Source organism: Sarcophilus harrisii, chromosome 1 (assembly GCF_902635505.1).
Source record: "Sarcophilus harrisii chromosome 1, mSarHar1.11, whole genome shotgun sequence".
Lineage (NCBI taxonomy): Eukaryota > Metazoa > Chordata > Mammalia > Dasyuromorphia > Dasyuridae > Sarcophilus > Sarcophilus harrisii.
In genome coordinates, this window is record NC_045426.1 from 543,216,257 (window position 1) to 543,243,299 (window position 27,043).

A 27,043-nucleotide genomic window follows, 5' to 3' on the forward strand; every position below is an offset into this window, starting at 1 on the left:
GGCGGGTGTTATTTAATATATCTTAATCAATATAAAGAAACAGTAGAAAGAAAGAAAAATAAAGACAAAAAGAGAAGACAGGACTAGACCTCTGATTTTATTGTAGGGAATTTTAAGATAATGATATTTCTTTTACTAATCACTCAACATTCTGCAATTTAGAAAGGTGCTTAGAACACTCAAAGGTTGCGATATACCCAGAGTTACATAGTCAATATGTGTCAGATGCAGGTCTTTAATAGATAAATAGATAATAGATGAATTTTCTATTTATGGCATTTCTATGCCGTGCAAAAAAAAGTTCTCTATATAGGGCTATTTTAGTAAGCTGAGATTAATGATTTTTAGCACTCTAGCAAAAACGAACCCAGAAGAAAAGATTTAACATGAAAATGGCAGATGTGATCCACTTAGCAGTGGGATCTAAAAATTTCTTCTAAAAAGTTCCTGTACTTAAAATTCTTATTCTTCTAAGAATTTCTTATTCTTAAGAGTCAAAGCTATCCAACAAGTGGAACAGGCTGGAATGTTAGGCAAGGAATTTTCCATTACTGAAAGATTTCAGATGGACACTGGATCCTAGGAGATTCTGGCTAAGGTAGCAACAAGATGACCTCTCAAGTTTCTACTCAAAATTGTACTCAAAGTTGCTTTGATCAAATGGTCAAGGAAACTTACCGATGTACAAAAGATACACTGACATTCCTGAAGAGTGGTCATCTTGTCCAGAGAATATTCACAAAGACAGAGCTTGCAAGTGACCAAAGGATCCAAGGCTAGTTCTCCAGTAGCTGGTTTTTCCATTGTCATATTGTGATAGCAGAGTTCACCAGCAGAGTCCATCAGTATGTTTGGTCACTTCTTGGATCTTCTTAATCCCTGTAATCAGATTTCAGAACTTAATACTTATCCGTGGATTACTCAAAAGTCTCCAATAGCATTCACATAAAGAACTGCCAATCTAAATACAGACTATATCAAGTTAGGGCATGTCTGGAAACATTATGTACTTCATAAAGTTTTGGTTGGGGACAGTGTGAGAGGAAAAGTTAAAAATTAAGCTTATACATTCATAGCAATTAACAAGGCAAAGTGAGTCAGTGGAAGGAGTATTGAATTCCCAGGTTGTTACTTTCTACCTATGTGTTTTTAAGCAAGTCATTTCTGTATTTTTGTATCCCCAGTACTGAACATAGCACCTGGCACATCTATAGGCACTAATTACATATCTACTTGATTGAATGACATCTCCCTGGGCCTCAAGTTTCTCACTGATCAAATGAGAAGGTTGGAGTACATGATCTCTATGGTCCCCTTCAGTTGTAGTTGTAGAATTATGTACCCTATGAATTCAAGGAACAGACAGAGAATAAGAACAACTCTCCATTTTACCTATTCCATCCCAACTAATTATATTCAAGGGAAGATTCTGTAGACCCACAGTTTTAACTAAAGTCATAGGCATCTGATAGCCCCGTTATACTTTGGGAGCTTTCCATATGTGTGGTGTGACTGAAATAAAGTATGCTTGAGCTAGAGGGAAGAGGTGGGGAGCCATATGTAAAAGGGGAGTTTAGAAGCTTCTGTTTTAGTTCTGTGGGTTTTTATAAGATTTATATTTTAAAAGATCTAAGAAAATATATCAAAGAATCTTGAAAAAATTTTTCTCTTAATGCTGTTAATAAAACCTTTACACTTAGTTTATAACTGTAAACTGTTCAATGCATTTTTTAAATCCCCCAAATTCTTACTGTTTTTTCAAAAAAGTATGGTCATCCAACTAAACCCCAAATCTTTTTTTTTTCTTTTTTTGAAATAACTATAACTTTTCATTTTGGAATGACTAAGACACTACACACACTTCTTGAGAATTTAGTAGGGGGTAGGGGGGGGTTAAAATTCTACTTTAAGAACTACTTTTTGGCAGAAGTACACAATATTTGATGCATTGTCCCAGTATGGCAGTTGTCAGAAATATTTAATATATGTCAATGAAAATAAGTCATAGAATAATCAATAATAGTCTAATAGATTTGAAACTGGAAGGACCCTTAAAGACTGCCAAATTTAATCCCCCTCATTTTACAGATGAGGAAACTAAATCACAGTGAAATGACTTCCTAGGATAACATAGTGAATGTCTGTGGCAGGTTTTGAACCTAGACCTTTTGACTTCAAGTCCTGTGTCCCATCTACTTTTCTTCCAAAGGCATCAAAGAGAAAACATTTTGCATGCCTGAGTGCAGATTTAAATATGATTGGGAAATATTTAACAAAATAAATAAAAATACAATAAATATAGCTCCTGTCAACATGGTTTTCTAAGCCAATATGCAGCCTATAGGGGTCCTTATTTCTCTTTGAGTTTTGACACTGCTGCCCTAGACCTCATTAATTCATAAGGTATCATTCAAATGTAACAAATGAAAGATTGAAAATCTGAGGTCCAAAAATTGCATGCCTTGCCCAATATCAAGAACCTATTGAGGACTACCTGAAAGTAATAATTTAGCTTGGATGTAATAGAGAAGATGGTAAAGAAATTGGGATTTGGAGGCTTTTATCATTCATTTCCTAAAGCTGTGATTACCACAATGTACATATAATCCTCAAGGACATCATGGTTGCCACTCAGTCCCATTCCTCAGGGAAATGAAGCCTAGGTATACACGCAAAGAACATCAAAGAGGCTTGAGCCAAATAAAAGGGTACTCCCCCATATACAACACCACAGAAAACGGGAACAAAATGTTCAGAAGAAAATACTTAGCTCAGATCCCTAGTTTTCATGTATGCAAATCATCAGTTCCTTTTGGATATAAATCATAAGGGTTTTTCTGGTCTTATGTGGAAAGGGAACCTTACCATAAAGATAGAAAAGTTAGTTTAATCAACAGTTTTCAAAAGATAGCTTGATCATTTCTGTTACAGGAAAATTCCCTGTAGTAGTAGTCACATGAGAAGTGATATCTTATTTAACTAAACTCCTGCTTACCATTCCAATTTAAATATGCAGTCTCTATATCAAATCCAGCATCTAGAAGTTTATAATTTTCTTTAGAGTTCTCTAGTCAGTCGGGTGTGGGGAGAATGAATACATATAATTAAGGTTCATGACTGACTGAAGCAAGTCAGGAAACTACCACCTGTTATACTTATTCCAAGAAAGCCTCAATTTCAGGGAAGATACCGATTTCCTGGGAAATTTTCACTATGTCACTGATCTTTAATCTCATTCATAAGTTTCTTTACCACCACTTTCAAAAGAGATGCCTACATAACTCATCAGAATAAGCAATGCTGGTATATACACATAATGGGAAAAGATTTCTTCACCAAGTATTTCTTATACTGGGGATGGGGAAGAGGGAGCACGAGAGAGGGAGAAGCAGCTAGACTTTTTGAAGTAGTAAAGAATTAGAAACAAAGTAGTTGCCATCAACTGGGGAATAGCTCAACAATCTGTGATATAAGGAAGCAATAGAGCACTGCATCTCCATAGGAAATTATGAATACTTAGAATTCTTAAGAATGGGAAGGCTAATATGACTTATATAGGGTGAAGTAAGCAGAATCAGGAAAATATACATAATGATTTCAACAATATACAGTTAATCCTTTCCACACTGCAACTTTCCATATCTCATCTTTCCCCATCATGGTTTCAATATATTGTGAGTCTGCATAAGAAATTAAAATGGACATTTTTTGAGTGTTTTACAGAAGCCACAGACAACGTGCAGATGACATATTAAAAAGTTTAGAAACAAAGAAATGCATAAAATATACATATAGTATCTCATGAAATCAACATATTTTGTCTTTTCATAATTCTATGGTATGAAAATTATAGAAAGTGATAAAAATCAAACCTGAATGCTCATTAATTACAATAGCCAAGCTTGGCCCCTGAGAAATAACACAAAAACATTATCTTATTCCCTTCTTTTCAGAGATGAAGAATTATGGATGTGGACCATTGCATACAATTAGACTTGAGCAATATGTGTGTTAGTTTTGATGAACTGCTCTCTAGCTCTTTTTAATTTTTTTATTACATGGGATGATTTGCTGGACAGAGGAAAGGAAGGAAAATATTCAGAAATGAAAATGTTTTATTTATACATCAATTAATTTTTTTAAAGAAAGAGGACTATCAGAAACTTCTATATTCAGAGTGTTTGCTACATACAAGAGAGTTAGAGTTATTAGGGAAATGTGGTTTTAAAAAACACAGTTCTGCTACTCCTACTTGGCAATATGCTTGGGAACTTTTCAAAGAAACTAAGATATTAGTCACAGTTCTGCCCATCCAGTAAATGCCAGAAGTACCTAAACTTTTTTAAAAGTCCACCATATAAAAAGATATGCATTGATACACTAAGAAAAAATTTAAGAAAGAAAATAGTTTTCCAACCAAAAACAATTAAGATTTTTAATATCTGAAAATCTTATATCATGCCACATAAAGCCTGTAGTTTTCTGGAAATTATAGGAGAAATTTCATTTAGATTAAATATAGGCCATGAATATAATGAAAAGTATAATCTATGCTGCTTTTTGTTTTTAGGAGTTTATTTAAAATGGCACAGAAAAATCTGGGGAACCAAGAACTATCTAGAAGTAGAATGGGCTACCCGAAGATATATTTCCTTCATTGGGGGTCTGGGAAAAGCTACGTGTCCATTTTAGGGGGAAATTGTAAAGAGAATTCTTATGAAAGTGAAAGTTGAACTAGTTGGCCTCTTGAGATCCTTGGAAATTTGGAATTTGGAGAAAATGAAATTATTCTTAGCATTCATCAGATGGAAAAAATCGAATGTGAAGATTTATATTTGATCTTCTGGGGTACACATCATCAGAAATGACCCAGTAGGTGGAAGGAATAAATATTCTTATTCTATTAATTTTTCTATAAAGAAACATACTTTGGAAAATAATTTGTTGATACGGTATTAAAAGTACCTCCAGTCTGGCACAGTAAGATTACCCACAGATTTAAGAACACAGTTCGTATTAAGAGATAAAGCAAGACAAATGACTATTGGCCACCATTCAACTTTTAGGTATACATAAGTCAGACAGAGGCAGTGGCAGTTGAAAGAGTACTTACTTACTTGGACTGAGGAGACCTGAATTCAAATCCCAACCGAGACATAACTTTTCAGAGCCTCGGTTTCCTTGTCTAAAAAAATGAGGATAATAATAACACGTTCCAAGTAGCGTTACTATTGATGATAATATTAGACAATATTTGCAAACTAGCACTATATAAATACTATTATTTTTCTCATCATATTAGGATAATTCTTTGCCTACTTATAAGAAAGTTATAAAGAAAGTGCTTTAAGCTGGTTCAGAAAAGCCTGGAAAGACTTACATGAAGTGATACTGAGTGAAGCCAGGAAAACCAAAAGAACACTGTACACAGTAACAACTTGGATGATGTGATAATCAACTTGGATGGACTTAGTTCTTCTCTCATCAATGACCTGATTCAAGGCAATTCCAATAGACTTTGGGATGGAAAATGCCATTTGCATCCAGAGAGAGAACCATGGAGACTGAACATGGATCAAAACATAGTACTTTAGCCTTTTTGTATGTTGGTTTGTTTTCTTTCTCATGGCTTTTTCTCTTTTGGTCAGATTTTTCTTGCACAAAGTGATAAATAAGGAAATTTGTTTAAAAGAATTGCACATATTCAACCTATATCAGATTGTTTCTATCTTGAGGGGAAGAGGGGAAAGAGAAAGAAAAATTTGAAATACAAAGTCTTGCAAGAATGAATGTTGAAGGCTGTCTTTGCAAGTGTTTGGAAGAATTGCACATATTTAACCTATTGCTTACTGACAAGAAGGGGGGAGATAAGTGAGGGAGGGACAAAGATTTGGAACACAAAGTCTTACAAAAATGAATGTTGAAAACTATATATACATTTTGAAAAATAAAATACTATTGAAAAAATGTTTAAATGCTTTATAAGTCTTAATTATAATAAATATTTTTAAATTTTATTTTATCACAAAATTATTTTATTAATTATTTCATTTATTTTATTAACAAAAAGTGTTATTAGTATCATTGTAGGATCATAGATTCAGGTCTAGAAAAGACCTTAAGGGTCTTTGGGCCAATCCTTCTCATTTTTAAAATTGAGGAAACTAAGGTCCAGAAATGTGACTTGCCCAAGTTCATGATATCATAAATATCAGAGCCAGGAATTTGACTGTCAGGTTCTTTGACTCAAATCCAGCATTGTTTCTATTACATGAATGGCTCCCCAATGCTTTTTTGTTCCAAAATCTTTTACCTGCAAAAATTTCACCTGCAAAAATGCATTGTAAAACTCTGCAGTAATTACTCATAATGTTCTTTTATATTTATTCATGAATTATTCACAATAACAAAGTGTACATGATCACACTAGCTTCAAATCACTACAGAAACAAACTTACAAAGCCTCAAGTATGCACAGGTTGTCATAGAGAAAAAATATATACATAAGTGGACAAATATTTACTGCTCAATGTGCCATTATAGAATGTTCAACATAAAATTCCTTAGACTATCACTAATAAACTACTAAATGAAAAACAACACAATATACCACACTGTTCCACAGGCTACACTACACCCATTAAATTCCATTTCTATGTTAGCTACTAATGAAAAAGGGGACCTAAGCAGCAAAGAATAAGATTTGGAAGAAAAATGAAACACTTAAACTTGAATTTGATAAGGATATCCACAGAAAGTGCCAGATGTTTTAAATGCTTCTATCTCTGGAAAAGAGTCTTAGTTTGGCCTAAGGAAATGAGGAAGGGAAAAAGAAAATTTCGAACTCAACATTTTAGAAAATTTAAGGGAAATAGGGGAGGAATGGGAGGAAATGTCAGCTTTTTCTCAGTTTGTATTATGTTTTTAAAAGGAGCCTCAGCAGTTCTACCTATGTCTATAAATGTATTCTGTACTATGAAGAGTTCATTATATGAGAGAAACCAAGCACTGATAGGAGAGAACAGGAAAACCATTTTCTCTCCTGTGTGTGCATTAAGACTGCTGAAGAAAGGAACACTTCAGAAGCAGGGCAGGAAGCACAGGGTGTATAAGGAATTTTCATATTCTGCTGGCAACCCAAAAAAGCAATATGCTCCCAAAAATATGCAGTGGGTGGGAGAGCTCTGACATTGGAAGTATTTTTAACCAAGGTAGCTGAAGCCTGTTAGACTAGTCAAAATCAGAGGTAGCTAATTTCTTATAAAACTATAATAATAAAGGGGAGGTGGGGAAGAATAATACTGTAATGGGATAATTGCATTTAAAATTTTACAAACTTTTCCTTAAAAAAACTTTAGCAATGGGACACTTAATGAGAGTTATAGGATCATTTATCTTTTCACAACCACACAGCTACCTAAATTTCCATCTCCCTAGTATCTTGCAGTGAGTGAATGAGCACTTATACTTCTATGGAATTCCCTGTAAATAGGTTACTAAGGCAAGAATCATATGATTTATCTGTGGAGCTATCACATCTCTGGATAGACCCAGGAAATTATGAGAAGGCTGACTCAGGAATAAAGGACAAAGAAAAGGAAACCCATGACTGTTTGTCTTTACTGAGACAAAGCATTCAGTGCCAGGGCTCTGATGTAATTGGAATCACAGACTTGATTAGATAACACATCACAGTGAAAGTGCAATAGAAGAAGTTTTCCAAGAAAGGAAGGTGTGAGGAAAGGGATAAACCACAACAGAAAAAGTACCGCCCATGTATATAATCAAGCTATAACACAAATCCTGGAACCTTCCCATAACATTCTTTATATATTGCTATCTCCTCCCACCCTATAGCAAATAAAAACTCAGAAGGTCCAATCCTTGCTTAATTACAGATACTCAAACCATATCTCCTGGGACATAATGACATCCTGGCTAAAGTTTACCATCTGAAAATGAGCAGATAGTGCTCAATATTGTTTATTCTATTCCCAAACTAATGGTTTATTTAGCTGGTGGTTGGTATCCTTGGTGTAAGCTATTAGCCAAAAAAATATATTGTATCTGGCAGTACACAAATCACTACTCAAAATTATGGTTAAGTTTTGGCACCCAGGTAAACACATATAATAAAGCAAGCCAGACAGGTTAGCTGATAGTAACATGAACATAAATTTCATTTCAGGGAATGAAGCAAAAATAACAATATGTGAATTTCTTAAATTAGCTTGTATTAAGGCAGATTCCCCTCAATTAAAAATTTCTGTCAATTATAAGTCTTACAAAACTGTATAAGACAGAAAAATTTTAATAGATCACAGCTCTTGCTACACTGAATAGAGAGGCTAATATACCTTTTTCAGGATAGAACATACATGTACATATTATATAAAGTTAATCTTTTTCTTGAAATGGAACTAGTACTTTAATTTTATTTCTTTCAATGGATCTATGAAACAGGAATTTTTAGCTTAAAGAAGAAAAATTCTAAGGAGTGATCTAACCACAAACAAATAAAGAAATTTTGACATGATGAACACAGGCCAATTGTTCTCTACTCCCAGGTAAAAGAATGGCAAATGGTTTTATGTTACAACAAAAGAGATTTTAGTTAAATATAAAGAAGACTTTAAAGGTGGCTTAAGTGATATCATCTCCATTACCAGAAATTACTTAGCTCAGAGCATGGGGGTAATGATGCCAAGATTCCACATTTAATGTGTTTATACCGAACATCTGATTTTCTTTGGTTCAATGACCATAGACTCTACCTCAAATCCTGACACCAAACAATTTGGGACAACTTTAGCTAAAGGTATAGTACAGATCCATTTCTGCCATTTCTGAATCTAGAAAAACTGAGAGTTGTTACATTTTGAAATAATTCAACAAGAGACTTTCTAACCTGTCAAGTATTCCAAAGTAACATTTGCTTGTATAGCACTGACAAAAAATGCCTACTTTGTTCTGCATTTGTGGCTCATTAGTATTAGGACAAAAATACTTTCTTGACAAATCTTTGAGGCTGAATCAGGAAAACCTGGGTTGAAATCAGTCATTGGATACTGACTAGTTGTGTGATCTCTAGCATGTCACTTAGTCTCCCTTTGCCTCAGTTTCCTCATCTGTAGAATGGAAGTAATAACAGCAACAGAATTATTGTGAGGATCAAATGAGATAATATATGTAAAGTACTTAGCAAGTGTCAGGCACACAGTCAGTACTTAATAGGTGCTTTTCCCTTCCTCTTCCCTTGTCTTGAAGAAACAAACCAGAATAAAATATTTTTATCTTAATTGAAAGGCAAAAAGTCTCATTTTTATAAAATCCTTGGTTATTCAAGGGGGAAAAAAACAAGGCAAATTAAACTAACATGGATCTGGACTCAAAAGACTTGGGTTCAAATTCTTTTCTACTACTCATATACTGGGTAGTAACTTGAAGCAAATCAACATCTCTAGGTCTCAGCTTTCTCATCTATGAAATAAGAACAATAGGAACAGTGAGGTTCTATCAATTTAAATTAATGAATTATGAGGATCAAATGCATTGTCAGATATGTAAGAGCCTTTTATAGATGCTAAGATAACATTTATTAAGGGGAAAGATCATTTTAGGGTTGTTGGTTTTGTTTTTTTTTTTTTTTTGTGGGAGGGCAAACCTGGGATTTCATCTATTTACCGAATTTCCAGTGTGGATGTAGAAAAAAGTGAGGGGGTGGGGAGAAAAGGAGAGAAGAGAGACAGTCATTAATGTAAATCAACAACTCTTCTGAAATTCATAGTCCTAGACAATGGTAGGAGAGGGGCCACAGACAGTTGTTTTTAATTCCATTAAGCTCAACACTTTCCATCTCTTTCTTCCAAACTGCTCCATAGGAAAAGACCTTTTAGTACTGAGAGTTATCTTTCAGGCCAAAATGTTTTCTAAAAGACTCACTGCTACTGGAATACAGCAGGCTCTTTAGACCACACTAATATTAAAATCCCTTATAATTAGCACTAACGCCTAAATAATGCATTCACTGGAGATTCCATAAAAATGCAATTCTGTAAAGGTGAAATGGAAAAAAATCATATTCTGGAATAACTAAGTTTAACAGTTGCTCAGAAACCATTATTTTGTGCAAATAACTCAGTTTGGCTGTCTTCAGCATAGTCTCATTACTATCACAAAAGAAGCAAGACCCAGATCAGGTAGGTATAAATCCACTCCCAGCTCTCCTATTATAAGGTAATCAAAGTAAGTAGGAATGACTATGTGGTTGGCATTTCAATGATTTCTTTGGAAAGATAATTTATACGGCTCTTCTCCACTGGCCTTCGCTACCTACTTCTTCCAGTACAATATTCCTTTCTCTTAGAGCTATTTGTACAGCCCTACAGAAAAGCTATGTCCTCTTTTTTGCTTCAAGACTCTCTTCAAAGGCAGAAATGTTGCCACTTAGATATTCAGTACGTCAATAAATAGTTTATTATTAAGCACCTACTATATGTCAGTCACTGTGCTAAGTGGTAGGGCTTCAAAGAAAGGCAAAAGCCAGTCCCGGCTCTAAAGGTGATCACAGTCTAATGGGCGACAGACTATTTACAAACAGGATGTGTGTGAGAGATAAATTGGAGATAATTAATGGGAGGAAGGCACTAGCATTAAGAGAAAGAAAGAAAAGCTGCTTCTAGAAAAAAGATGGGATTTTAGTCGAGTCTTGAAAGAAGCCAGGCAATAATGATACCATTAATAAATTTCTAAAATTCAAGGAGGTGACACCGTAGACAGAGAGTACCTAGTCTGAGGTCAGGGAGATTTCATCTTCCTGAGTTCAAATCTTGCTTCAGATATTGACTAGTTGTGTGATCCCGGGCAATTCATTTAACCTTGTTTGCCTCAAAAAGAACTGGAGAAGGAAATGGCAATCCACTCCAATTGTCTCTAAATGAGATCATTAAGAGTAGGACACAACATAACTAAGTGAACAACAAAATTCATGGAAAACATATTTAGAAAACACCATACAACAAATTTCCTGCTTCAGTTTTCTCTTCCCTAGATCCCCCAGCAAAGTAAAGGAGTTGGACCAAATGATCCATAAGCTCCCTTCCAATTTAGTGTCTAATCCTTTTTACCAAGTTAAAATTTCAAATAATAAATTATAATAGCCAAAGCATAGAGTCCTAAATTGCTAAGAGATACATAGAAGTATAAATATGGAAATTAAATTCCCTCATTTCACAGAAGAGTAAACTGAGGCATAGCTTGTAGCTACTGTGAGAGCTGAAACTAGAACCTAGATTTTCTTACCATGCTTGATCCCTAACTCAACTGACCTAGCAGAATGAATAAAAATATATATAGCCAAATTTTTAAGGATGTCAAAGAAATGGAAAACAAGACTAGAAAGCTTAGTTCCTGTTTGCTTTTAAACTTAATGCTTTTCCAAACATTTTCCAGGTGGTAAAGAGATCTTCAATACCTTGACAGTAAAATATGCCCCTTTTGCCAAATCACAAGTTTTTATATGAAGGAATCTACAATGCAAGAAAACAAATTGGATGTTTTGTGGCTGTAAAAAGAACCAATAATATAACATTAAAACTGATAAGAAAACATCATTATGCTAAAAGGAGCCTGCCAGATTTTGCAGCATCAATCTACTAACTAAAGAGAATGTGACTAAGGTTAAGTGGGAATTTTCTAGGATCTGGAGTTATCCAGCTTTCCAATCAAACATAATGAACTTTGAAACCATTGTCCCTTCAAAAAGGACAAAGGGCTAGCTAACCCTGATTTGGGATTCAAACCTACAATTCCCGAGAACTTGTTAACAATTAACCAGAAATAACTTTCACTACAATCCTTCGGTATTATAATAGTTGTGAATGGGGACATACTACATTTCCCAGGACACCTGAGTTCAATGTGATTGTCACTGAAAATGCAAAAACTCTACTGCACACCTACAGTAAAAATTGTTATCAAGAAGACTCTGGGCACAGAAACCAAAATGAAGAAATGGTGGTTGCTGTAGTATGCATGAACATAAAAAAGAGAAGTTTCTAAAAATAAGAAAAATAGTAAGGGCTTGTTGGGGGGAGGCATTGTTTGTTGTTGGATTAAACGTGGATCAAAGAAACGAGATATTCTGAAAAATATTAAACTGCAGTTTTGCTCAGTTGTGATGAGTAAAACCTGATCTAGCCAGTCCTAAGAGTATAAAGTAACATTAATAATGTGGGCAACTGGTCTACCCAGCTATAGCAAGGACAATTTTCAAGTTATGATGCTGATGTGTGTGTGTGTGTGTGTGTGTGTGTGTGTGTGTGAGGGTTGCACTTAAGCTTTCAAAATATAAAATATATCCCATCTTTTTTTTTAACTAAGATGGTGGATAGAGTGCTGGATTTACCCCAGGCAGCTTCTTAGCTGTGTGTCTGGGCAAATAGTTTAGCCTGTTTGTATCAATTCACCCATTTGTAAAATGGGAAAAATATCAGGATCTCCCTTGCAAGATTGTATTAGGGATCAAATAAAATAATGTTTTTAAAGCACCTGGCACTTAATAGGCCCTATATAAAATACTTACTTTCTCCTTCCCTCCTTGCAAATTTGTGAGTCTTAGAAGAGTTTGCTTTCTAAACTCCTCTTGAAGGAAAAGGAGAAGAGATTGCACTCATTTAGAAATAAGCACTAATAGTATTTCCTTTCTTACACTGCTACTAATCTATTTCCTCAATTAAATGTTTCATTGTTACAATGCAATTTCAATCCTGGATCTGAGTACACCACATCTATGACCCACCACAAATCGAGACCAGTTAAGTTTGATTTAATTAATAAATTAACTGATTTAATTAAATGATTTAATAATCATTTATTAAGCATCTACAATGAGTCCAGCACTATGCTAAATACTTTTAGACCTTTTGATGTTCTGAATTGTTATTGTTGTAGAGTTGTTTGTTTGTTAAAAATCTGAAGTCAGTGTATTTTTATTTCCACCTGGGGTTTCTTTCGGAGAATAGAAAACATAATTTTGAAGTTAACAAACAATATTTACATCTATTTCAACATGTGCTTGTTTTTTTAAATAATGAACTTAATTAAAGTTGCATTATAGTTTCTATTAACTGAATACTAACTGAAGAAAATTAAAACTGGGAATAGTTATGGAAGGTCCCAAAAAACCGGTGCTCTTTAGTCTCTCCTTTAACTTCAATCCCTGTGGTTATTAATAGTTCAATCACTAGAAATAGATACGATTTAATACTAGGAAAATTAGAGCAGTGTATCCAATGCTTAGCATAGTGCTTGGTATACAATAAACACTTAATAAATGCTGTTGACCAACTGAAAATAGCAAACCAACAAGATTTGATGACTAGAGGTAGTTTTACAGGGAAACCTAGCTCTTCAACCATGGTACCTGCACATAGCTGTAACTTCCATTAGCTCCAGGGGCAGGGTCCAGAGACAGAGCATTTGGAAGTATGATGATTCCTGTGGCCACTTGGCCTTTCACCAATACCCAAAATAATCGATTATGCAAAATAGGTGCAATTATTTGGACTTTGCTCACCCACTAACCAGCATCTGGGCTCAGCATGATTCCTGACCTCCATCTCAATCTACAAATCTCAAAACCTAAAGAACCTGGCTGAACAGGAAAATGAGACCACAAGTCATAGTCAGGAAAACATAGAAATGTGACCTGTTTGTAGAATAATTAAAGAGGAGTATCTTTTTTAAATGTTCACATGTATACTAACATCTAAAACACAGGGACCAAATCTCTGGAGGAATGAAATGGAAACTCAACACTGTCTAAATGCAAGTAATTGGCTTTTATGTTTGATACTTAAATTTCCCAGAAATGTAAATGGTCATTTGTAGAAAGAGTAGTTCTTCTAATCCAAGAGATGATATATTTTTCTATACTGTAGAAATAAGACTTTTCTTTGGTTCATGGCTAGTGACCAAGTGACCATAAAGCTGTTTTACATATAGATAGATATTGATAGATAGATAGATAGATAAGATAGACAGACAGATAGATAGACAGATTCAATTCTTAGGAGACCTATTTTGAAAGCCTAAATTCCCAATAATTAAATTGTGAATAAGCTGAAGCCATACATTAGAATGGGGCTATTGAATTCCAAGGAAATGTTCCTGGGGTTCAGCCCCAAGATATTTGGCACAGATTACTGTAAATATTTATAAAGCACTGGGTAAATGGATAGTATTTGCTGGCCCCTCGAACCTATACTTCCAACAGTGTGGCAGAGGTTGGGGCTAGGGTTAGAACATAGGTAGGTCACAATTTTTTTTTAATTAAAAAAAAAAACAAAAACTGTGACCTGATTCTGCCTGCTTCAGTGACTGCTCAAAATTTCTCCTGTGTTGACTAAGCATGTTTACCTTAAGTGAGTTTCTGCACTGATTAAATCTGTTTCGGTTAACCAAACTCTCCTTTTGCAGGACAGGCTCTTTCTATCACTATCCGGTTCCCAAGGGGCTATCTGTCACAAAGAATAAAATACTAATGGGGGCCAAAGGCATGGGGGAGGGGGCAGAGATTGGTTTCATAAAGCTATGCTCTAATTGGCTTGGTAGGTGTAATTGAGTGTTTGTTTACAGATCACTAGGGTATAGAGACTTTAGAAAAACTCCAGCGATATATGCCCCCTGAAAAGTTAAAAGGTGAGAAAGAAGAGAAAAGAACAAGGAAAGAGGATAAGGTCCGCAAAGGAAAAAGAAGTGGGGCAGCTACAGCCTGGTAAATGAATGGTGCTCACAAAGAAAGTTAGATTTTGTGATTGGCTCTCTCCGGTGTAAAGACTGGCCAGTTTCCTTTAGCCTCTCTTACCCACACCCTAAAAACCTGAGTCATTTTAAAGTTAGTTTACTTTGCTGGTAGACCTACAGACGGCCAATCTGCTCTTTCAGGAATTTTTGGGTCATGTTCCTTGCTAAAGGGATGTTGTTTGAGGGTGGATGTTTTAATTCTTGACTTTTGATGCTACAAAACTGGTTTCTTCCAGAAGTGCCCAATTGGAAGTCCAGGAATATTTCTACTGTGAACCACTTCTAACATTCTAGCAAAATGCGTGGGGCAGAGAGGAGAACACCAGACTGGACTCTAGGCATGAAGTCGGTGCATTTTCTTCACAATACTGAACTTCATACGGAGAAACACCATAATATATAAGAAATTCAACCCACAGAGGTAGTAATCCAACTGAATACCCAAAACTGATAGAAAAAGAGAAAGAATGTTTGTATAGAGGGGTAAACATAAGCTTCTCCCCCCCCCCTCCAAATTTTTAAAAAAAGGATATTAGGAATCACTTTAATTTTAATCAACAACCAGTAAACATTTATTAAGCGCCTACTACGTGCCAGGTACCATAGTACTTTAAATAATCTGACATCTGAAATAAGCAATACAGGGAATATACAATTTCAACCTTCAACTTCCTTTCAAATACAAGCAACCAAACAATAATCATACGTAAGGCACAATGGTTGACACAAGAGTTTATTTTACTGATGTCGGTGTTTGGAGGAACAAGGTCAGTTATTCCCAAGCAACAGCAGGTAAACATCTGAGAATACTCGACTACTTACATCACAAGCCAAGATTTGGGCTAATGCTTTTTGCATTTTTCAAAGGCATCCCAGAAAAACATGGATTACCTAGTGTAACAGAACTAATTTTCTTTTGCCTTTAAGAAAATCTTTTCAAAATACAAACAACAATAACACGTTTTCAAGATCTTCGTAGCCAAACATCCATGAAATAATTTAATCACCTCTCCTAGCAAGTGCTGTCTGAAAAAAAAAACAAGAAAAACTAGGGAAACATCATACAAGTCATGGTTCTTGGTCAGTCTTCTGTTCTCATCCCAACATTATATTCCTCTTTCAGGCACTCCCACATTAAATAAAAGTAAGCAGAATAAAAAGCAAGCTCTCAGAAACATACCTTGCACCAAGAGATTGATCGCCTCCCAGCTTCTGTCTGACTTTCAGACAACCCCACACTCACTCCTCAGAGCAACCGAAGAGGTTCATATCTCACCAACCACTCTGGGCTGCTCCCGGACTGGAAAGGAGAAACTGTTTCATTGCTCACCGGGAGCTTTTCCCGTGTGCAGCTGCTGACAGCTATACACTTTTCAGGATTGCAACAGGACTCGTCTTCCCAGACCTTTATAAAAAGACGGGGTAGGACAATCTCCTCTCTGCTCTCAAGAGCATGTTGCTATCACAGCTTACACAGGCAACGTTGGGTAGCGCAGCGGCTAGCCAACAGCAGGGGTTTTTTTCTTTTTTTTCCGGGGGGGGTGGGGGGGAGCTGCATTTATTTATACAGGAAGCTCCAGCGCAGCACTTCCTACTTCCCATCTGAATCTCACTTCAGCTGCAGGTGACTGTTTTAACCCTGTCAGAACCTTGCACCCGCGGTGTACCCCAGAGCTTCTTCTTGCAAGATTTCTAGCATGCTTTCAATAGGTTTTCCTGGGAGTAGAGATTGCAAAAAGGCTGAAAAGGGACACCTGTTAAGCCACAGCCCTCCAGCGCCTACTTGTCTCGCCCAGATTGGGAATCCTCTCTTTTACTTAAGGCCCTCCGCTGTCTTCAACATCTAGTTTGAACTCACCTCCCTCTCGCTGATTTTCTCCCCTTCCTTTCTTCCTTGACCCCCAACCCCTTAGCCTTTTTTCCCCTTCTCCCACAAGCCTCTACTGTTTCCTTGTGTTGCACTTTCACTAGAGCCACGAGGTAAGGCTATTTAAATATCGATTATTATTATCATCATACTTGATGACTTCCGATTGTAACTGAAACTGTTTTTCATAAAGACTTCTTCTCTAAGGACTGGCTCATTAGGGTGCCTACCTGTGCAGGAATGCCTCTTCTAACATATTATTTTGTCTTCCAAATTGCCATTTATTACCAAATGAAGCAAGTATGCATTTGTATTGGGGCAGCCAGGTGGTGGTGTGGTTAAAACACCGGGAATGGAGTTAGGGAGACCTGAGTACAAATCCAACTTTAGATAAGTAAAAGCTGTGTGACCCTGGTCGAGTCACTTAACCCTGTTTGCCTCAATTGCCCCATCTGTAAAATGAGAAGGAAATGGCAAACCACTCCAGTATTCTTTGCCAAGAAAACCCCAAATGGGGTCAAAAAGAATCGAACTGAACTAAATGACTGACTAAACAAAATCCATTTGCTTTGAAGTACATGGTACACCCACATCTCTGAATAAGAAATTATATTTATATAGCACTTAACAGGTTCCAGACGCTTTACAAACATGCTTGCCTGGGAAGCCAGTGTTATCATTATCCTCATTTTACCCAGGAAGAAATTGAGGTACAGAAGTTAAAGTAATTTATCCAAAGTCACACAGCTAGAGCCAGTAGGTCTTGGTGGCTCCAGCTCCAGAGCTCTCTCCATTGCGCCACCTAGCAGCTGCATATACCCATTATTTATCCAGTATATACTGTAACCTCCTTTCGGTGAGCTGGCAGCTGGATAATTGTTAGTGTTTCATTACTGTCAGATCTTGAAGAGGTAAGTTTTTGTGTATTCTGGGCTGACATTTCCATACAGTTGATCTGTTAGGTCCATTTACTACTAAATTGAAACTATTAGGTCTAATTATTGCAGTGTTAGGGATAAGCTCAAAAATGTCACAACTCCAAAAAAAAAAGGTTTTCTCTGATAGTTGCAGTTAAATGCAACTGAAATAATGAATATATTTGCTAAGAGGGAGGAGACTCATATGGTCCTTTGTGGAAAAGTTCTATCTGTTCTTGCCAAAAAAATAACAACAGTAGGAACTGCTCCAAGGGACACAAAGCAAACTGCTCACAGCACCTGAATGGAGGGAAAATTCTAGGTGACAGGTTCAGAAGGAGAGCATTTCTCTATATGTGCAGCTGGTGACAAGAGAAGGATGAGGACTGGCTTGAAAGGAAGGTGGGGTATCAGAAGAGACGGAGGGCAGGCACAAAGTTAAAGCTAGAGTGGATATTCCAACTTCATTTTCAAGATGCAGAAATCTAGGTCCCATCCTCTGCATAAATTCACACAGAGCTTATTTAGTAAGCGAGCCAGACTAAAACCCAGCTTTCTAGATTCAGTTTTGTGTTCTTTGCTCCAAAATTGAATGAGAAACAGACATGTCCCTTAATCTAATCACAAATTTGGAAGTAGTGTGGACACTAAGAGAAACTGTCAATGAACTTCTATTAGAGCTCTTGAAGAGGGGCATAATATCAAGGAGGTGATATGAAAGTGATTTGGATTTAAGGGAGGGAGAGTTATAAGTCACCTGCCTCACTTTTCACTCTAGAGCCAAGATATAGATTAAGAGGACTGGAGCTCGCCCTGGATGCAATGGGAGACCTTAGCCTTTTTAAATGTCTTCAACAGGTCTCAATTTGATTGAGCTCATACCCATTCAGTAACTAAGGCTAAGTAGCAATTGAGGCAAAGAATGGCTTCTTTTCACCTTAGTAAAAAAAAAAAAAAAAAAAATCTGAATAAATAAATGAATCTTGGCAAGGAAAATCCTCAGACTTTCTGGCCAAAATGTAAATAGATGATTGCTACTTACATTGACTCTAAGTCAATCAGGATCCAAACTGGCCATTTGTGGCTTAGTCTGGGACCTACTGTTGGCCAATTAAAGAAAGCGTAAATGGTTAAGAAAGAAGTCCGATCAGCAACCCCCAAGATGTTGTTATTGTTTGTCCTTCTTGTTAGAGAACCATGACATCTGGGAGATGATGCTATGACTGCAAGTAAATGTGATTTAAGTGAGGGAAGGCTTGCAAGGTTACCTGCCTCTCTTTCCCCTCCACAGCCATCTGGGTCCAGTGGCCAGATATTAATCTCAACATTTGGCACTCTCCTAAACCATATTATTTGGTACCTCACCACTTAAGCTTCAGTATCTTTGCCAAGAATGCGCCAACTGAGGGCACACAGACACGACTAAAAACAACTGAGTAAAAATAGCAAACAAAGGCTTTTTTCCTTTGTATCCCCAGGTACCTTGAACATATTGCTGTAGATCTTCAAAAATATACACAAGATTTTGCAAGGGTGATTGTAAAACAACTATCCATGCATATGATTTGAAAATAAAAAGTTTTTTAAAATATTTACTAAATGAATTAATGTATGCATACATCAATAGTAAACATATGTATTTGAAAACCCCAGTATAGACAAATATGCATGTTAAACTAGTATTGTGCAAACTAATTGCTGTGCAAGTTATTACAAACCTACTTAAGTAAACCCACAGCAACCTCTTCATACTGTTAAAAAAAAAAAAGTCACCTTTGTTTCTTTAAGCAGACAAGTTATCCACAGTTAAAACCTGATTCAAAATGAAATTCTTATAAACAGTTATACATATCATGTTACAAGAGGTCCCCTGACCAAGGTGACTTTCCTTGCAATATAATAACAAAAAATACTTCCTTCTGTGAACTACACAGAACCATACAGAGAAATTCATTTTTAACAATAACCGGAAACATTTACAAGATTAGTAATTTACTCCCTTTACTCTTGTCTTTACTGATAAAAAAAGGAGAAGGGAATTCCAGGTCATAATCAGAATGTTCATGTCTCAAATTTATCCAGAAAAAAAATTAAGGCAATATGACCTATTCACTTCTACATGTATAATGCAATATTTGTACTCTATGAAGTTTATGTTTGCATTAGGAATTTTTCCATTTAAAAAATTATTTTCCAGGATTAGAGGGAGTTTGGCATAGTGGAGAGAAGACTGGTCTTGGGTCTAGGAAAACCCAATTTTACATGAAGGGATGTGACCCCTGGACAAGTCACTCAACCTGTTAATGTTGATAGCTCTCTTAATACTTAAAGTTTCTGAGAAGGTGCTGAGCTACATTGGTCGATAATTTTTTTTCACTACTTCAATAGAATCACAGATCAGATTCTAGTTCTTATCCCTTTTTCCTGGATTCTTATGAGATAAACAAATCTATTCCTATGCCAAATAATCTACTTCATTCTTCTCTAATTCTGACGAGGTAAATAAATAACTTGCCTTTTAAGCTTGCTGTCTCAACTATTCCTTCTGTTGAAAACATTATAAAAACTACCTATAGTCAAGTATAAAGAATCAAATGGTAGAATGTAAAATGTGTTGGGTAGTAGGTTCTGCAAAAATGTACAGTTCCCAATACACAAGGGGGGAAATGTAAAGATAAAGAGTCTTGTAGGCTACCATTGGCAACTAAAACACGATGGCATCTTAATTGGAACCCTTCTGATACATCTTGTGTGATTCATCTCAATGCTGTGTAAATTAATTGTGATCTCAATGATATGAATTACCCCCAAACCAAAAAAAAATCTAAAAGAGTCTCAGACTACTCAGACCAAATACATCCCTATGTTGGAAATCCTGTCCCTCCTTCTTATTAGATGTTCCAGTTTCCTTCAAATTTGTTGTGTTGATGACCAATTGTTCAGTTGTGTCCAATCCTTCATTTGTCCATGACAAAGATATTGGAGTGATTTACCATTTCCTTCTATAGTGAATTTAGGCAAACAGAGGTTAAGTGACTTGCCTAGGATCACACTATTGTTAAATGTTTGAGGCAGCATTTGAATTCCGGTCTTCCTGACTTGAGGTCTAGCTCTCAAACCACTGACTTACCTAGCTGCCTCCTTCAAACAGCTGCCTTCCTTTAAGATTCAGCTCAAATCCTGCTTTCTTCAAGAAGTCTTTCCAGGTCCTAACTCCCAATACTATTTCAAATACTGCTAATGTCTTCCCTCTCAGATTATCTCCAATTTATCCTGTATATATCTTGTATATACTTAGTCATTTGCATGTGGCCTTCCCCATTAGAATGTGTCATTTAACACATCTGGGTCTCACTTTTCTCATGAGCCTAAGGGCATCAGACTCAATAGCCTCTGAAGTCTTTTTCATCTCTAAATCTATGATTTTGCATCCTATCTTCACCAACAGGTTGTCCAAAGTCTCCTGATACCAATGAATGGTAATATTCAAAGAGAAAGATTAATTTAGAGGATAGAGTGCTTAGGATTGTTGACATGCTATACAATAGCACTAGGGTGACAGAATTAGGGAGAAGGAGAAGTAACTCAAAGGTAACATAATGCTACTCACTAACACTCTCTTCCTAGGAAAAAAATCAGGTCACTAGGTATGAAGGGCTCTGGAACAGTTCAACTCATGTTCTTCACTAATAATCTTGATTCTTAAGTATAGTTAAGTGAATTAAGCAGTTCAGTATGGTAAGACATGTTATAGTTTGATTAGAAGACTTGGATTTATTTCTTCTTCCAGCCCTTCCTTTCTGAAAATTATTCAACCCATATCATGTGGAAGATAGACCTTGTTAGGCACTGGAGATAATAATGTTAGTAGCACCTAACCTCTCTGAATCACAGGCAACTGATAGATCTAAGTGGTAGAAGAAGTTCCCACACTGCAAAGATCATGGGTCGTAAGTGTTGTTGCTCAAACTTATAAAGTTTTTTGATGAGGTATGCTTTTGTAAACATTGCTCATCTCCTAGATGGCTTTCAGATAAGAAAAATCAGTGGGAAAACTGGGCATAGTCCCATAACCAGATTAAACAGCATTATTACAAGCAGTCATCTTCTTCTCATAGTTTTATAATCAGTTCTTAGAATGTCATAGATATTCAAATGACACCTTCAAGAGTTTGTATCCAAACAAAAACTAATTTTAAATAGCCACAAGATAAAGTAGGAACAGGGCTAGAAAAGGATTCATTTGGAAAAGTTGAAATAACTCAGGAGAAGAGAAGGGGCCTCAAGTCGTCAGGACAAAGGAAAATATTTCTGGACCTTAACCTCCTGCAGAAAGAAGGGAGGATTTCAGTTTTTTAGACAGCATGATTCCAAAATCCAGTATTAGAGGAATGCAAGGATTGGAGTGGTATGGAGCAGGGAAGGAAAGAGATTGCCTCAAAGTAACCTTAAAATCAAGAATTCAGAGACCTGACCTTCTTGAGAATAGATTTTCTGAACAACAGCTTTGGATAAAGCTACTGCCATAACCACTAGCGTCAGAGATTTAAAGGGGGTCATATAACTTTGGGAAATAAAGGATCTGAAACCTGCTATCTCTTGATATTACACCGGAGTATTTGGACAGTAAATAGACCAAATAGAAGACAATGATATCATGAGGTAATAAGAAATATTAAAATAAAATGAAAAGAATGAAAAAATGGAAGGAGATATCTATATATATATCAGGAGATATCTCCTGAGACATTATCTCACAACAAAAACAACTGACCTAGAAGAAAAAAGTCAAGGGGAAAACATTTAACAATCACCAGATTAACTGACTATCAAGGACAAAACCTAGGTCTACACATCCAATTTCAGGAACTCTTAAAATTGTCCAAAACCCTTAGAACCAGATGACAAAGTAGAAATGAAAGAATCTGCCAATCACTTCCCAGAAATAAACCCCAAAATAAAACTCCTAGAAACATTATAACTAAAATCCAGAGCCAAAATAAGGTTTAAAAAAAATCAAAGACAAAGTACAGTAAGAAAACAGAAAAAAAGAATTCAAGTACTAAGGAGCCACAGCTAGTATCATACATGATTTAGCAACCACAACCGTAAAGAACAGTATATTGCCTTAGAGGCAAGAATAATTTAAACATAAAAATTGAATACAATCCTACAGGGAGGGAAATTAATCTTTCACAAAATAGAGAGCCTCCAAGAATTTTTTATGAAAAGACAAAAGAATTGTGAAAAAAACTTTTAAAGTTCAAATACAGGAGGATAAAAAGGGAAATATGAATGAACATTGATAAAGGACTAAATAAGGATACGAGATTCCCTTTTTAACTCTATCATCATCTGGGATCACAAAAAGCAGAAAGAAAGGGAAAGAGAAATATACTGAAGGGAAAAGGATCGGTAGGGAAAATAATCTCACATAATTGGAATGTATAAGTAAAATTTATGCAAACAAGGAGAAGAAAAGTAAGGGAGCAGCTGGCTCCTGCATCCTGCTGTCATGAGAACTAGTCAAAGAAGGGGAAAATGCATATATCCATATCTATACATATACAAGTACATTTTATTTGCTGGGGAAATAAGAGGGAAAGAAGGAAAAGCAGGACTTTGAGGGAGAATAATTAAAAGAAGAATTGTTGTTCAGTCATTTAGTTAGGTCCTGCTTTTGTGACACCATAGAACATGTTATCCATGGGTTTTCTTGGTAAAGACACTGGACAAAGAACTAATGAGGAAATGTGCCACTCAACTCCTGATATAGGAGTGAAGGATTCAGAATACAAAATACAAAATGAGACAGTTTTTTGGACATTACCAATGCAAAAATATATTTTGTTCAGCTATACATGTTTGTAAAAGGGCTTTTATTTCTTTCACAGTTTGGAGTGGGAGATTGTATAGAAGGAAGAGAAAACAGATTTTTGCTGATCTAAAAAATATGTATTATATATATATATATATATATATATATATATCTTTTTAAAAAGAAAAATAGCAATCAAAACTATCAATATCATCCTATTTGAGAACCAGAAAATTGTAATGAACATACAAAATATTTTTCTCCAGATTTAAACATACTAAACAAATTTTTATTCCCATTATATCTCTGTAAAATGACTCAAGGTTACTGTATTTTACTCATGAAGAAATTACTCGGTACCATGTAAGTGTCTTGTTCTAAACACAATAATAAAGCAGTATCCTCCATATTTAGGCACATGGAATGCAATGCTTTCCTGTCTCTGGCCTATTGGAATCTCAACTACTTTCAAGGTTCAGATAAAAAGTTAATTCATATATCTGATTTTTCCTTATCTCTTCCCATCCCCAGTTGTTAGACCTCTTCTATCCCCCCCCCAAAAAAATAATACTTTGCATGTATTTTGTTTTTGTCTATTTGTACAGCTGTTGTTTTTCTGAATGGAATGACAACTCCTTGGGAGCACTGACTATTTCATTTTTATCTTTGAATACCCAGAAGCTGAAATATGACACAAAAATGTATTTTTTCAAATATATGTGAAAATCATTTTCAATATTTATTACTTTGTTGTTATATCTTGCAATAATTCTTTTTTTATTAAATCATTTTTATTTTTAAAACATATGCATAGGTAATTTTCAACATTCATCCTTGCAAAACCTTATGTTCCAAATTTTTCTCTCCCTTCTCTCCACCCCCTCACCTAGATAGCAAATAATTCAATATGTTAAACATGTACAGCTCTATAGCATATTTCCATAATTATCATTCTGCACAAGAAAAATCAGATTAGAAAGGAAAAAAATTAAAAAAGAAAACAAAATGTAAGCAAACAATAACAACAAAAGTGAAAATACTATTTTGTGATCCACACTTAGTCCCCACAGTCCTCTCACTGGATGCAAATGGTTCTCTTCATCACAAGATCATTGGAACTGGCCTGAATCACCTTATTCAACATTAATTTTCATAAGATTTTGTGTTCCAGATTTTTTCGCCTTCCCTTCCTTCTTTCCTCCCTCTCCAAGACAGCAAGCAATCTGATATAGGTTATACATGTATAATACTTTTTAACACATTTCCATATATTTCATGTTGTATAAGAAAAATCAGACCAAAAGGGAAAAAAATAAATTAAAATCAAACAAGCAAGCACTTTTTTTCATTTTATTTTTCTCACTTTTAAAAAAAAACATAATTCTATGGAAATGTTTTATGTGACTTCATATGTATAATAATTATCATATTTCTTGCCTTCTCAATGGACAGGGGAAGGGCTGTAGAGAGGGAGAGAATTTAGAATTCAAAAATTTTAAATAAATGCTTAAAAATATTTTTTAAACCAAATACTTGTTGATTGATTAAAAAAATACCCAGAAGTCCCAATTCACTTACCTACTTGTATGCAGGAGACATGGCACATCTAGATGGGTCACCAAAGTAAGTAACTGAGTTAACAGTCAACTGATTATGCCACTTTGGACCAAGTTTAAAAAAAATAAGATATATCTAAAAGTATGTTCTGAATTGAACCCACAAAGACTATATTTGAGCTTTTATTACTCAAGCTGGGTGCTCTCCACCACATACTAGCCATTCTGTAGCCTGTTGGACATTCCCTGGCAAAGCAAATCCACCACACAAATCAAGAAGAAAAACATTTGCTTTATAAGTCAAGAACACTCTGCAGGATTCCCTGAAACTGTGAGGTTTTAAATACACACAGCAGTGTGAACCCACTGTTTGTACAGAAGCCCCGAAGCCCAAAACTAGCTCTGGTCATGGCAATCATTTCAGGAAGGAAATCTTGGAGCATAACCACCAAGGAAAACCCCTCCTGAAACACATAAATATGCAAAGCCTATTTTAGAAAGTCCACATTCAGGGTCTGAGATTTTTGTTTTTAAAGCCCCATAAAAGAGGAAGCTCCCTATGATGTCCTCGATCCTCCCTAGAGATTCCTTAGCAATAGCCGCAAGATGGGGGTGGGATAGAAAAAGTCAAGTCCTTGCTCATTCCATCACCTATAGCTCTGTATCCTCAGGTAAGTCACAGTCTTTCATCAATAAAAATAGAAATACAAATAAGACTTGCACTTCTTGACTCACAGGATTGTAGTGAGGAAAGTTCTTTGGAAACTTTAATATGCCATATGGAAATTTAAGCTGTCATTACAAAAATATAATTGAGTATAAGGGAGTTCACTGGTGTACAAGGAGATTTAGTTGCTAAAGTTTCAATAAGGATCTCTTAGAAAATTTTTTCAGGTAAAACAGTCCCAGATACTGAACACAGTGTTACAGTGAGTTTCCTTCATGTTTACCTTTAAGAAAAGGAAAAACCACGGTGACTAAAATATCCATCTGTCTCTGGTCCTTGAATGTAGAAAATTGATTCAGCCTGAGGAACCATGGTGAGGTTCTAGCATTTACCTTTCAGACAAAAAAACCCACTGTGAGTCAAGTGTCAGCCTGCTCTTGGCCCTTGACAGTAGATATCTGATTCAGCCTGGGAGATCTTTCACAGTATTCCATAGTTCACTTTGCTTCCCAACCTAGGTTTCCCCACGTAACTACAGAATTTGGTTTATATTCTCTATCAGCCCTTAGCTCCCTTGCATGAATTCAGGCTAATAAGACATCAAATACAGACCAGACTTTATTTAATTGAATCAAAAAAAAAAAAAAATGCAGTGAGCTTATACCCAAATTTCTTGGCAATGAGGGAAATTATCTTTTTTTCTGGAAGATACCAAGCAACATTTCCTTTTGAATGAAGAGGAATGAGGTCCCATCTATCTTCTGAATCAATACAATCCACAAAAATCACAGAACCAAGCTAAGAAATAGGCCCAAGTTACTCCTAAATGCATCAGGTTCTCAGTTTACTGATCCTTTTGATACCCAACTGGCTGCTTTGGGATCACTCATACAAATAGGTTTATATGCTTTTCTATAGGTCTCAATAAAGCTAAGTGTCTCCAGTTTATCGCCTTTCTCTAGTTGAAGTTAACAAATCCTTTGCTCTTTTTCTAATTGCATTTCCATCACTCTGGACTTGGGTTCTTTGTAAAGGCCATACAAGGAGGCACACAGAGTTTCTACAAGTTTATGTACAGCCCAAGAAATTTTACCTGGGTCCTTCACTGAATCTGGATATTTGCATGTAAGATTGGTTATTCCCTACCCCTTTTTAAAGACCAGAGAGAGAAACTAAGCATGTGCACTGACATATTCTTAAAGTAACAATTTAACTATTCTCATTGCTTCTTCAACTTTGTAGCCATGACCTTGAACAAGCACCTGAAAAAAGTCAAAGGAGGAGGGGAGATCAGAAATATGGAGAATGAATACTCCATGGATTTCGTTTTTTGTGGAAGAGACAATAGAGACGCATTTGTATTATCCTCTCACTGTGTTCCTGGGTATGACTAATTCATACCCAGGATTTGAT

General features: G+C 35.7%; 1 protein-coding gene across 5 annotated transcripts in view; it reads right to left on the bottom strand.

Annotated features, from left to right (window-relative positions):
- Nucleotides 1-27,043, bottom strand: part of RNF144B (ring finger protein 144B) — a 204,021-nt gene that overhangs the window by 91,193 nt on the left and 85,785 nt on the right. For 4 of the 5 annotated variants that reach the window (XM_031946795.1, XM_031946793.1, XM_031946792.1 and 1 more), the window contains one exon: nucleotides 679-879. In XM_031946795.1, coding sequence (XP_031802655.1) covers nucleotides 679-843 — 165 coding nt within the window. In that variant the 5' untranslated portion in view covers nucleotides 844-879. Of the gene's footprint in view, nucleotides 1-678; nucleotides 880-15,985; nucleotides 16,353-27,043 lie in introns of those variants that run through there. The other variant, XM_003760144.4, reaches the window with a different exon arrangement.